We start from the raw sequence: 15,153 nt of genomic DNA on the forward strand, positions 1-15,153 counted from the left end.
CTTGGCTACTTACATTTTGGATGTGTTTATTCCAGGTCAGGTTTGATGATATGGTGACACCAAGGTATTTTGCATGTGGAATAGTTTCGAGTACTTGTCCGTGTAGCATATACTCTGTGGGGATTTGCGTCTTTGACCTGGATATGTGTATTACCTGGCACTTGCTCGGGTTAAATTCCATATCCCACTGTTTTTCCCATAACTGTAATCTGTCAAGGTCTTTTTGGAGTCTGTATGCATCTTGTAGTTTACTTACCGCTAGGTAGATGGCAGTGTCGTCTGCGAAGAGACGCACTGTTGATGTTATATTTAGTGGCAAGTCATTAATATAAATTAAAAATAAAATTGGGCCGAGGACCGAGCCCTGGGGTACACCTGATGTTACCGGGACTTTTGATGAAGTAGCTCCCTCCAAGACAACTTGCTGTATTCTGCCTGTAAGAAAGCCTCTGATCCATTTGAGAGTTAGGTGCTGTATCCCGTATTGATGAAGTTTGAATAAAAGTTTTTCGTGGTTTACCTTATCAAAAGCTTTACTAAAATCGAGTAAAATTAAATCTGTTTGCTCACCTGTTTGTAGGTTTTTGAAAAGATCCTCCATAAGCATGACTAGTTGGGTTTCACAACTACGTTTTTCTCTAAAACCGTGCTGTAGTTCAAACATAATATTATGTGTGTCAAGATGTCTTACCAGGTTTGATGTAACAATATGCTCCATGACCTTGCACAAAATACAGGTAAGTGAAATGGGGTGATAGTTTGAAGCTCTATTTTTCTCACCTTTCTTGAATAATGGAGCGACGTATGCCGAGGTCCAATGGGATGGGAGCTCACCGGTTTGGTATGATGATCGAAATAATACCTGTAAAATGGGTGCCAGTTCACTATGGAGTTCTTTAAGAACTATTGGTTTGATGGCGTCAGGACCGGCCGCTTTATTGGGAAAGCTTTATATATATATTATATTCTACTCATACGTGGATTTCTTACCGGAATTACATTACCGGAGACTTCAGTGCCGAGACCTAGGATAAGGTTAGTGTGTTTGTTGTATGATTACTATGTAAAGATTTGTGTGAAAGATATTCAGAATAACATACTATATATGTGTCATTTAATAAAATCAGTCTATGTGGTACACAAAACTTGAGTTTACTTAATACTTCATGTTAGTTCTACAAAGTACGCTACCAGTACTACCGGTTCAAGTCGAGCGTTACCAGCTGGCTTTTGCGAGTCTTGTGTAAGATCGTTGTTTTGCGCTACCACCAAACGATCTAGTCTAGAACTAGACGGAGACAATATTGAATGAAGTGACTAGGCGGCTCCGTTATATTAGCTCTATCCCAATATATTCCCACAAGCAGCTCTGTTACTATATATAGGTATGGTGAAAGAAAAATAAGTATTATACATACTAGACTAAAACATCAATGTAGCACTCTTAAAGAGTATCTCTTCCGTGTTAATTAAGTTCAGGTTTCTAGTTGTGTAAATTGTGGGCATCATTGTGAAAATGCTTATCATTTTGAGTGCCAATTTTATTAAAATGCTCGTGCAGTAATGCTTCAAGCTTTTAATAACTCAAATATGCAAATAAGTTAAATGTGTTACTTTTTGGCAATGAAAACCTGGCTTTGGATGTAAATTGTAATTTATTCGGACATGTGCAGTCCTTCATAAAATCCAGCGGCAGATTTTGAACATATGCAGTATCCATTACAATTTACATGAAATTGACTTCTTTCAATTGTTCAATTTGAAATCAATTGTCTATGTCATCACTTGTATATATATGAAATATTTTGTTGATAGGAGATGGCTTTATAAGTTGCTATGACTTGTGCCAAATCCTTTGTATCTATTTTGGACAATAAAATATTTTAAAGCCCGGTAAAAATATATATACTTTTTGGGACTTGTGCAAGCCCTACCTATCTATACACAGTTCCTTCCCCTGTATTTCAGAACGAGGTAGCCGTCTGTCTGTGTGTCCTGCCAACTCATGAAGTGTGTCACTGTCACTTACGTTCTCGAGTAATAGGCTACTTTCGATATTTCTACTTGTTAATCATGGATGCCCCGTCAGGTTTCCGACAGCGTAAGTCAAAGAGTAGGTTCAATTTTACGTAACTTTGGATGTTGTGCCTTTGGCAGTGCTTCTATAATTTTTAGACAACAGGTAGACAGGTCCAGTAACGTTACGTTTCGGAGCCTGGGAAATATAGAATCGTCTGCCTAGTATGCAACATTTTGCCTGTATCCTATTCAGTATCCTCACATAGCATACGCAGTTACTGTTGTTTTCAGTGTATTGTTTTCGTCTTGATTCTCATAAGGAAATCTATTGGTTTTTTTTTATATATTTTTTATTATAGTTGTCGGTCTCTTATGTGTTTGAACCAATAAATGATGTTTACAAATACATTTCAGTAGCCTTTGTCAGAACTATACTGTAATTTTGTCGTACATTAGTAAGTGTCTGAAATTATATATGACCCACTGTTAAAGAGCTATGTCGATTTATTATTTACTATTTAGTTCATTTTACCCACCCAAAGAGAAATGGGGGGGGGGGGGGGGGTTATACTGGAATCAGTCTGTTGTTTCACAGACAGACAAATGCTGCTAATGCATATACTGTATATTATGACGAGTTTTGGCTCTATTGTCAGTGTATTCAAAACATCACAATTCTTGATTAAATATTGATTTATTTCATGCATGTACATATTCTCTGTATGTTGTCGGACTATATTAATCGATAGCCTATTAAAAGATATGTTTTTGTAATTATTTCCAATGTTAAACTGTCTGTGTAACCAAAATCAGCAGTCCATAAAACAAATATACAGATTCATTGACATAAAACTATAATATTGTGAAAATGGCATAGAGAAATATACTTCTTACTTCAGGTCCAGTACACTCTGCCGATTGAGCTATATAGCTGTAAAGACCTAGCTCTATTGACCTATCTGATATAGGTCTTTTGAGCTATTTTCATGTGATTTTCTTTTTTAAGGAAAACGAAACAGTCGCTTTTAAAAGAAGATTTTATCATTAGGTAAATAACAAAAGACATCAAATATAAGCATTCTTTTTAAAAAATAATGATGTAAAAAAAAACTAGAAAATTTTAACATTTATGAAAAGTGAAAATAAACACCTAAATGTATGCTTTTTGTAGTCAACATTACCACAAACCTTATTGTTTTATGCGACTTTCCTTTGATTTAATGAAAATTGAAATCTGAGAAAATATAGCTCAATACAGCTATAATTTATAGGTGAATATAGCTATATATGTCTTTATAGCTATATAGCTCAATCAGCAGAGTGTACTGGACCTGTACTTTGTATATCATTCCAATTTTTTCGGCTGTTGTCCTACAAGTGTCCTGTTTAGGGTACACTGATGTTACAATTCCAAGTCTTTCTGAGGAGACTGGGACTCTCCTCCCCAGGGATGTAGCATGTACCCTCCCTGACTGTACGTGTGTTTTACATGACTTGAGTAGATCACAAGAAATAAAAAAAGTTCCTGCCGCCACCCCTTTCCAGAATGAATTTGCTCCTGGTTTGGTAGTTCAACATTTCTCACTTGTATAAATGTAAGAAATGAATGTCCTATTATATAAGGCTATATAAATTCCATTTGTTGGTGTTGTTTTGTTCTTCTGTTGTCAGCTACATAATCAGCATATATCTACATGTTCCAAGTATTTTATTTGAATAATCACTAAAACACTAAGAAGAGAATGTTGATGAGAATTAAGAATGAAATTAAAATTCTGTAGTTTGTTCACAATTGAATTCAGAAAACAAATTGTTTTGGACAAGAAATTTTATCTTCGAATTCCTTAATCAATGATGGAAATTCAATTTATTGTATATGTTCTGAACTGGAATAAATTCAAGATAAACTTTATCACATCTTGTGTGCAACCAGGTTATGCAAGATCTTATGCAGAAATACTAGATATAAACATTGGTAGTCGGACGAAAGGCCACATTATTGAACAACATTGTGACATCAGACTATTGAAATATAATCACAATGTAATACCACAGACTTGGATAACATCTAATTCCGTGGTAATACCACCAGCAGTGGCATCATAAAAAAAAACAGTTTGTACAATAGAATCTATGTACTAGACCATCAAATATGTAACAGTTGATTTATTAATTATGCAATACATCGGACTGTGTGATTATATATACTACACATCAGATGAAAACGTGCAGTGCAACTATATATCGCATAACAGTAGTTAAAATATGCAGCAAAACAATATACAAAGCCTATACTAATTAGCTCCACATATTTAGTACCCTTCAGCAAATATCATACAATTTTATTGTTTATTTGGAATTCCTGTCTTTGTTAGCTTGTTTCCTGTCCCTTTGATATTAATTGTTTGTAATATTATTATGTTAAAATATCATTTACACTACGGTAATGTAATTATTTACAAAGTAACTATACGTAAACATTACAAAATGTAACTGAAATCCTGAAGCACCTTATAATTGCATGCATCCAAAGTTACCAAATTGATGAATGCCTTCTCTCTGTGTAGCTGTATCTTTTGTACATGTGATAACCTCATGATCAGGATAACTATAATGAAATGGATTCCTTCTCTGCCAGTACAATATTAATACGGTGGGGAAAAAATCATTAACATGACAACTATTCATATTTTGATGCTCTGTTCATGTTAAATTTTGATTCTCTTATTTTAGCATTTTTTTGTTCCACTATACTTTGTAGTATATACAAATATATAACTTGTAATCAAAAATTGATAAAGATTAAAATAAAAATTATAAAGGTATTCAAAAAATGCACCATAATTATTCTTGGTTTAAATCCTACTTTGTGATATGTTCCATTCTGGTATGGAATGCATAAAGATTTTTACCTGCAAGATGAAAATTTAAAAATCTTTATTGTTCATACCCAGATTTGTAATTTTTTTAATTTCCTGAATTTTCTTTTGAACTCCATTGCTTTTGTTTGGCATGCTATTGATTCTTTTGCCATTGATTCTTTTGCCATCTGCTGACTGCTTTCACCAAAATTATAACATATATGAATATATTTACTACAGCTGCTGTATATAGACCAATGTAGCAGATATTATTCATGAACAGATATAATAGATTTCTATATTTTTGTTTTGTGCTATGTATTATATTTTGTTGAAGATTTTAAATTCAAGTAAAAATAATTGTGGAAGAGAATACCTATGTAAGTAGGTATATATACACATCTAATTGATGTGATAACGTGTATGAATTATAATGTGTGTAAATTACAGCAAGTAGCCAGAAGCGGCGCCCTAAAGGTCACAAGGGCAAGCCACAGCTGTTTGAGGACACCAGTATGCAACAGCCCCCACCCCAGCAGGGGTATGGGGCACCGCCACCACCACCACCAGGGGCAGGTAACTTTTCTTCTCTTATATCAAAACCTCATGTCATTTTGAAGATGTGAAGAGGATAGGATGTCCCTTCAAATAGTTGCTGGTTTTGTCAATTATAAAGTGTTGTTTATCCTTAAAAAAATGTTTTGCCTATTTCAACCGTTAAGTTTTAAAGGAAGTATATGTACCATTAGGCTGAATTATTCTGACGTTTTATCAACTTTTTTCATATCGGTCTGTCGTCAGATTATCGACGACAGACCGATATGAAAAAAGTTGATAAAACGTCAGAATAATTCGGACTAATGTACCATAACCTCAAAAATCACAGACTTGCATATTTTGTTGAAATGGTAAATTCTGGATTATCGAATGATTATGATAAATTGAATACATACACTAAATAACAAGTATACGTGCATAGGAAAAATGGTTGTTTGTGACTAAAGTTAAATTATAATTTCAATGTTGGATTATAGGAATTTCATTTCAAGGTTAAATTGTAAGGAATTTTATTTCAATATGATGTCGAACCAAGATTTACTATCGTGTGTTAAAAATGTTGTAATGCCTAAACATTTTGTGCATAAATTTGTGAAACAGAACATGCATTAACATTAACTATAGCATGTAGAGTGTATCAACATAGCCAAGTAAAAGCACTTAATTTATCAAATATTTGAAGAAAATAATCATTGATTTATTATTAATGTGCATATAGAAAATAGAAAAATGGCTCAGTTGCCATTTAGTCCAGGATATTTCAATTCTAAAATCATCACAATCCTGTTTAGCACCATAGACTACTGTAAAGTTGGTATATTTATCAAAATATGCCATTATTAATTGGCCTATTCTGTCTTTGCATATTGCAGAGTTATCTTCTCTTGTGAGCAGGTATTGATTGTTACGTCATTGGTTTGTGTAAGAAAATTAGGTTGTTTTCTCAAAAAATTATGACGTTACTCTCCCAAACAAATGACGTAACAATCAATACTTGCTCACAAGAGAAGATAACTCTGCAATACGCAAAGACGAAATATCATCACCTTTACATACATGTGTTATTGAACACATCAAGCTTCCTGTAAATAGCATTAACCGTATAATGATATTACATGTACCACTCAAATATTTCAGTGAAGAACATTTGTTATGAAAATATGATTTCTTAATATGCTGAAAAAAAAGTTAATTTCTCACATCCAGGTAATATTGATATTACAGGGTATGGTAACTATGGTTACAATGTTAACAATAGTTACAGAGCGCCAGCCTCAGGTATTTGTATTTATGGTTTTAAAACTGAAAATATAATCATTACTCACATCTGGCAGTTTAAAGAGCTAGAAATATATTCCCAACTCACATAATATTGAACCACAGTGTACAATTGAAAGCAATTGTATCATAATACATGTACATTGTCATGGAAGTTGTATACAAATGAATTTACCATGTATAATCTCCTACAGAAAACTAAAAGGCTTTAGCAGTTGTACATGTCCATTCAAATTTCTCATTTTCATGTTCATCAACAAGTGTCACGACTGACGAGGTATACTTTTTGTGAAATTTGGCACATTTAACACAACGTTTGGAATTCATACCATTTTGTGTTTCTAGCAAATGTTCCTGAAGCTGTGAAATAGGGGAGAATATAATAGTATTGTACATTGTTAGTCTCCCTGATGTTGTAGTGACATTATCTTTCTAACTCCTTCACTTATGATTGCATTTCCATGAAATTTCATACAGAGGTTAAATGCAAAGGCAGCTTGAATGAGTTTATGTTTTTGATATTTAACTTCAAAGGTCAAAGTTGTTATAACTATTTATAGAAAAATAATTTGTCATTGATCTAGTACCTTGGTTTATGGTTGGATTTCCATTAAGCTTATCTAACATGGCAGCAGGAACATACATATCTTTCAGTCTTTTGACACTCTCTACTTTTATCTCGTTCAGAATGGTAAAACTACAGGCTAGTTATTTCAAATACCTGTTACCAGTACATGTATGCAATATCTACAACACCCATATAGGGGCATACAAATCATATACATCAATTAAGGTGACTGCTGGCCATTTATTAATGATTACCAGAAGTTTACTCTATATTAATTTAGTCTTAACTGAACTGATCTTTCTGATGTGTGGATATGTAATACATATGATACACGTGATATGATTTGGTGTCTGCTTTACTATCAGATGGTATTTATTTCCTCTGTCATTATGGAGGTAACATATAGTAACATGCCGTATTAAAACATCAGCTTAGCTTTTCACAACTACCCGGTATACCTAATACCTATACAATGTATCGTCAATATGTACTGGCTTACCTTCAATACTCTTGTAGTATATACAAGTATACTGATACAAATCTAATTAAATCAGATCCTAACTTACCATTCCTCCACAATAATGTCAGATCAATTTGAGAATAGTTTAGATCCTAACTTACCATTCCTCCACAATAATGTCAGATCAATTTGAGAATAGTTTAGAGGAATGGACCATTTACCTAATCTTAATTATATTGATATATATACTGACATATAGCTTCAATGTCTGACAGTATATGTACTAATTGACATAATAACCTAAATTTTACTTGCATTATTATACCTTAATGTACCAGTCCAGTAGTTCGTTATACCCAGTATGGTACATATAACAGCACATAAAATATCACTATATCTCAGATTTATATATTGTATATATACCAGGTAGCATATTTATGAACATAGTAGCATTTGTTAAGAATATTAACAATTCATCAGATGTTAAGTTTAACATTCAGTACAGCTTTAACATATGATTTATATCTGGTTAATGTGGAGTATAAATATCTCAGAATCAGTGTTTAATTGAATTATAAATATAAAATGGGTTCTTCATGATTTGCGATATTTCAAGTGTTTTCTTTTTTGTTATGCCTTAAATAGTACTAAATACCGGTATATGTTAACAGTATGTCATATGAAGCAGTGTCGATACATTTTGATGGGTTCAAAATCCCACTCAAAAATTCACAACGATAATGCAGTCTTGTAAAATGCTGACTTTAGTACGATAAACTTATATGGTCCCAGTCTATGTTAAAAAAAATAATGTTAGTCTGGCACTGATATTTTTCAAGTTTCTTTTGTGGGTAATATTAATGGATAAATCATTACTTTTGGGCTAGAAAAAATAACCAATACTTTAAGATTTGGATATTGTCGAAAATCAGTGAGAACCCATATTATACCTCATTCAACCATGATTATGAATGTTTTTGACAGCTGAATACCATATTTGACCTGAAATAAGCCCCCACTCGCAAATAAGCCCCCTCCCAACATTTGACAAAAGATAAACATTTTTTTGCCGTTTGTTGAATTTTAATTTTTAACATCAGATGTTTTCTTTACAGAAATGGGACAAGGGTATGACCAGGGTGGCTACGGGAATCCAGTTATGCAGTTTCCTGGGCAACAGTTTATAAACGACCCAATGATGACCAATATGGCTATGCAGTATGGCTCTTCACTGGCTGACCAAGGCAAAGATTATGTGAACAAAAATGTAGGTCTTTATTTTTGACTATTTTATACAAGGCTTTCAGTAGACCTTGAGAGTGTGTATTTTATCATTTCCGAAAATAAGCTTGGGTTTGAAATGACGTGTCTAATTGACAAATCGAATTTCAGAGAATAGACCATTTGACTTCTGAAATTGCTAAAATGTCAAAAGTCATCTAAAAGACCTACATTGTAATTATATCATTGAATTTGTTCTAGTGTATGTGGATAGTGATTGGTTTGATTTAGTAGTTGGTGGAATTTTGTTTACAAAATGTCTTTCAGTTGCTAATGTGTTTTTCTTTCCAGCTTGAAAAATATGTGTCAACATCGAAACTGAAGTATTACTTTGCTGTTGATACAGCCTATGTAGGGAAGAAGCTTGGTTTACTGTGTTTCCCATTCTCACATGCAGTAAGTGGAGCACTTATGCGCTGCTTAAAAATTACATGTACAACGGTGAACTAAAAATAAGAGAAAATTATGTTGTTTTGTTCCTTTTTCATATATAAAAAGCTCAATTATCAAAATCTACCTGATCAGTTTGTATTCTTTATGTCACAGGTTCAAATGAATCCTTTTTGATCATTAGTTGTATTTTAGTAACATCATTTGTTTTAATCTATTTTTGTCATACACACAAAATAAAGGGTGATTGTTCCTCATTTCCTGTATTTGTGTGATGATTTGTGATTGCTGTATCTTGAATAAAGTTCAAGTTCAATTTGTTTATTTAAGTGTCACATATCACAATTACATTTATGTAAAATACTTGTACAAAATATAAATCAATTCCATTGGTACATATAAAATACTTGCAGTTGGCTGTTTCCTAGAACTTAAAATATATGTCTTTGATGTGTTAGTAACAATTTTCTCCCGTTTTATAGGATTGGTCAATTAAGTTTAACCAGGATGAGCCTGTAGCGCCTAGGTATGAGGTGAATGCTCCTGACCTGTATATTCCTCGTGAGTAAAGAGTGTTTTAATAATTAATATTTTGTATCACTATGACTGGAAATGTTTGGTAGCAGGAAAAAAGCCAGTTTGTAAAGATTCCAATCTCGCTTAAATACATAATGATATATATATCCTGATAATCGTCATACAGTGTTGTAGGCTTGTGATTAGTCCGAATTATTCTGACGTTTTATCGACATTTTTCATATCGGTCTGTCGTCAATTAACGTCAGAACTCCGGCCCTCTATAATATGCGGGAAATATGCGACCCGCGCCCAGAGCGCACTTCAAACTGATATTTTAGGAACAAAGGCAAAGGTTGTTTGAGGCATGTTATGTATGTTCATCTTGTGTATAAAGAATAGATATTTCGATCCATGTGCGACATGTGTGTGAAAGTGACGATTTGTTCCTAAAATATCAGTTTGAAGTGCGCTCTGGGCGCGGGTCGCATATTTCCCGCATATTATAGAGGGCCGGAGTTCTGACGTTAATCGACGACAGACCGATATGAACAAAGTCGATAAAACGTCAGAATAATTTGGACTAGCTTGTGATGTGTGTTATATCATCAGCCCTGGTAGTGGTAGATTGAATGGTAAAATAGTAAAAGAGATACCCAAAGCTAAAATAGTAAAAGAGATACCCAAAGCTAAAATAGTAAAAGAGATACCCATAGCTACCCCAGTTGATTGAATTATTACCATAGTTTTGATTAGATTAATAGCTACCCAGGTTGATAGAACGCTTTTAAATTTTCTATGAGATATATAGCTGCCCAATGATCAACACAGGTTAACCCTTTCACCACTGTAGACCATAATGGACTCATCCATATCAGTGCATGGTAGAGTCTACTAAAGTTACATAGGGGTGAAAGGGTTAAGGAGATAAATAGCTAGCCTGGTTGATTGATTAGGTTTAGGGGATAACTCTACTGTATTTTGAAATTTGCGGCCGTATATCGCAATTACACTGTCGCTAATTGAGTTTTATGCAAATTGAGCAAACGGATATTTGCGACAGTATAAATTATAATCTTGATATACCGCCGCAAATTTCAAAATACAGTAGGGTTATCCCCATTCTATTTTCTATAAGCCAAAACCACCGAAAGAAAGGAAGTTTTAAGATATTTTTTAGTGTTTTCTTCAAATTCTGGGTCACTCTGCTGTGGATTGGTGATGTCAGGAATATTCAAAGTGAGGCGGAATCACATTGACCTTTAGGGGTCACACTATTGTTCGCGACATTGTAAATGTAAATATTCAATTTCATGACGTGTCGGTATTAGTTGGGGTCACTGACATCATTTACAATCGCCATCCGGGCTTTATATGCAATTCTCATTTGTGGACATCATATCGTGGCTTTACTGTCGCAAACTATTTTGATTGACCAATCAATTGTCATGTTACATCTCAAATGAATTATAATTAGGTTTTATATTGTTTAACATCCTTTTAACAGCTAAGGTCATTTAAGGAAGTGTGGTTGATTGAATACTTTTTTTTTTTTTAATGATATAAACAGCTATCCAGGTTGATTCAATGCATTTAAATATTTTAATGATATAAATAGCTATCCTTTTTGATTCAATGTTTTTGAATATTTTAATGAGATAAATAGTTATCCTGGTTGATCGAATGGCTAAATGTTTTACTGTCCATGTGAAATACAAATTTTCTTAAAGGACATTCGGTCACAGCAGGTAACTATCCCAAGCTTGCCAGACCGAAACAACTTTTATAAGACATTTCGGTCAGGTAAGCTTGAAACACTTACCTGGTACCAGTCCGGGGGAAAAAAGAAAAATAAACTTAGAACAATTGTTTGATGTGCACAATAATTAAACAAAAACACTTAAACATCCTTTAGAAAGTTTAAAGACAACTCTTCAGGTAGAAAAGGTACGCTGGACATTTGGCTGGAATTACGATAGTGATTGCTGGACCAGCAGTAATTTTTTCCGGACATGTCCGTCTGACCGGCATATTATGCACGGACTGGTTTTAATGAAATGTATATGCGCCCTGGATGATGGTACGCAGAAACCTGTACACTACATGTGTGTTTTTGTGTTACAGTGATGGCCTTTGTTACCTATGTACTAGTAGCAGGCATAGTGATGGGAACACAGAACAGGTATATCAACATGTGCTTCTTGTAATTTCCTTGTTTAACACTTCTCATATTTAGTTTGAGGAATGAAACTATATGAAAGACACTTTCCTCAAACAACAGTACCGTGTAAGCAAATCTTATGGTTGTTTCCACTTTTGAAGAGTGAATGTTTAGGATAAACTTAAAAGGCTATTTGTCGCAATACAAATTGTTATTTATGATTAAATCTAGGTGAATTATGATTTCCCTGTGCAGATGGATCTTTCTTTGTTCCTAGGAGTAGGTGATGTTGATAATTCAAGAAATTAAATATGCATTAACAACATAATTTTTGCGATTGTACATATTACAGGTTCACACCGGAACAGTTGGGAACACAGGCGAGCACAGCCCTAGTCTGGATCATCTTGGAACTGGTGGTGTTACTATTTACCTTCTATGTGATGCACATTAACACAGACCTCAAATACCTTGACATCCTTGCCTTCTGTGGATACAAATTCTTGGGGTATGAGTGTTATATTATCTTTATCCCTGATTGGTAGATTTAGGCTATATTTATATTACCTTCATTGTGATGACCATTAACACAGACCTCAAATACCTTGGAATTGACATCCTTGCCTTCTGTGCATACAAATTTTTGGGATATGACTGTAATATTATCTTTATCCCTTGATAGATTTAGGCTACATTTCCATGCCCGATCTCTGTTGGTTGAAGTGCTTTTCATGCCGCTGCCATGGTTGGAGCTTTTGGTAATTTATTTGGAATTAGAATTTCATTCACTAAGTTCTCTGGAATATCATTGTTTGATTTGGTTGAATTAAAAAAACTGTAATTCAATGAAGGTTTTACAATTACATGACAGTAGCAGACAATTGTTTTATGTGAACAAAAAGTTTCGTCCAATATTACTACAAATGTAGATTAGCGACCGTATTTAAACATTTTACCTGGCAATTTTCATGAAATGCTGCAATTGATGACTTGTGAAATTTACAAGAAACATGTTATGTCTTTCGGGTTAGCCCATTATAGTATAATCTTTATCATTTTTTTACAACAATTATGAAACAACTTATTTCAACTTACCAGTATATTGATGAGGAAACCGTAGAACCCGGAAAAAACCCATGTGGTCGGGCAGGTGATCCCATACCTTTTCACGTCCAATCGGGGAATCAAACCCCGGCTGCCTTGGTGAATGGCAAGCGCGCTATCCACTGCGCCACCCGACCACCAGCCCATTTATGTAGTAGGCTGGGTCAGAAGAAGAGGGTTTGCCACCCAAATGACTTAGGCTTGAGTAATTTAAAATGTTTTACAATCTGTACATGTGTACACAAGGTTTGGAACATAAATCTAGAACCAAACCAGTGGCCATTAGTCAGCTCCTATAAACCCACCTTCCAGTTCTTTTCTCTTGATAAGTCAAAGTGTTCGGAAAGACCCACAACCAATGAATGACAAGTCATAATGTAAGATTTCAGTTATAATTGCAGTTCATAAAGAATGTACTGGGTTAGAATGAAGCAGCTTTAGAGGCTAATACATTTTATTATTAAAGTCAGGAATAGGAATTAAACATCCATTAAATAAAGATAGGACATTGTATGACTAACTGATGTCATTGTTTACAGGATGATCGTGAGTCTGTTAGCAGGGTTGCTGTTTCAATCTACAGGATATTATGCTGTCCTTTTATGGTTTAGTTTATCTATAGCTTTTTTCTTGGTAAGTCATAGTCGGTTCACATTTATTCGTGTTCATTGCAAATTGTTAATTTCAAAAGATAGCAACCAATATCAAATTGATACCCATATAGATTTGTCTAAAATTTTACTTGAAGGACCATGTAATATGAAACTTTTTTTGATATTAAGTATTTAAAAAATAATGTAAGCCCAGGTTGAAATTACTATATCTGGTACCTGCATATGATTAACTCTGTTAAATTTGTTAAAAATTACTTGACATAAACATTGTTTCCTGGTTTTGCTATATTTCTCTCATAGCTTTAATGATTATTATACCCAGTGAAATTATTTTATTGCAGATAAAATCATTACGAGTTCAAATATTACCTCACGCAGAAGGAGACGGTTTCTCAAAGGGAAATAAACGGAGCCTTTACCTGATTCTGTGTATATCTCTAGTGCAACCTTTCATGATGTGGTGGTTGACCAGTCATATCATGTTTGTCAGGAAATGATGGCTGCCTTGCTGAAACCAACTCCATGAATGATAAACTTGATAAAGAGAATGAACATGATGATGTGTGTAGTGTCATTTTGGTAGATGTATAACAGGTTACCTCGCCAAACAGACAAAAGATATTTCAATTTTGGCAGGTGCTTGTATTGTAGTATGAAGTGGGGACATGTCTTGTTCGCCTGTCATTTTTGCTAACACAACAAGATATCTGTAGAGTTCAAATATTTTGTCCTGTTAAACAAAGTACTTCATGCTGAAAATGAGGTGAATGAATTTCTGCATAGATTTACTACGGAATTTTGTCCCTTTCATTATCATGACTACAATACATTAATCAATAAAGTAAGAATTTGAGATACCGGTAATGTACTAAAAATAATGTGCAGAAAAGTAAGAATTTGGAATATTGTACTGAAAATAATGTGCAAAAATGGCAACTGCCTGAATTGGAATGGACGAGCTGTATACATGTATATACATACATTTGAACATTCATGTACCATACATCATTTGATGTGGATGCTCTATACGTCAAATGAAAAGTGCTGTTATTGTGTGCTCTATCATTTTCTGTAAATTGTTATTTGATTGTCTAGGTTCTTGCTTGACAATAAAATATTTGGTAAAAATAGCCAAAAGTACCTGGTTATGGCATGAGCCTCCAATCAGAAGTGTATGTGTTTACATTGTACAGTGTAGGATCTGTGAGGATGCTCCCATCAGAAGTGTATGTGTCTACATTGTACAGTGTAGGATCTTTGAGCATGCTCCCATCAGAAGTGTTTGTGTCTATGCTGTACAGGGTAGGATTTGTGAGGATGCTCCCATCAGATGTATATGTGTC

The 15,153-nt window shown here is 33.9% G+C and overlaps 1 protein-coding gene across 3 annotated transcripts; it reads left to right on the plus strand.

The window, feature by feature from the left end:
• The first annotated feature begins 1,983 nt into the window (after positions 1-1,983).
• Positions 1,984-15,147, plus strand: LOC110459176 (protein YIF1B-B-like). 3 transcript variants are annotated; one of them, XM_021511310.1, is made up of 10 exons: positions 1,984-2,113; positions 5,331-5,456; positions 6,663-6,716; positions 8,860-9,011; positions 9,317-9,421; positions 9,898-9,976; positions 12,056-12,113; positions 12,445-12,600; positions 13,736-13,829; positions 14,152-15,147. In XM_021511310.1, the coding sequence occupies exons 1-10, from the start codon at positions 2,074-2,076 to the stop codon at positions 14,305-14,307; spliced, it is 1,020 nt and encodes a 339-aa protein (XP_021366985.1). In that variant the 5' UTR covers positions 1,984-2,073; the 3' UTR covers positions 14,308-15,147. The 3 variants fall into 3 exon arrangements, with proteins under 3 accessions (XP_021366985.1, XP_021366986.1, XP_021366987.1); XM_021511311.1 differs by having other exon boundaries at positions 1,984-2,101; XM_021511312.1 differs by lacking the exon at positions 6,663-6,716.
• The last annotated feature ends 6 nt before the right edge of the window (positions 15,148-15,153 follow it).

The sequence above is a fragment of the Mizuhopecten yessoensis genome, unplaced genomic scaffold (assembly GCF_002113885.1).
Source record: "Mizuhopecten yessoensis strain PY_sf001 unplaced genomic scaffold, ASM211388v2 scaffold9985, whole genome shotgun sequence".
Taxonomy (NCBI): domain Eukaryota; kingdom Metazoa; phylum Mollusca; class Bivalvia; order Pectinida; family Pectinidae; genus Mizuhopecten; species Mizuhopecten yessoensis.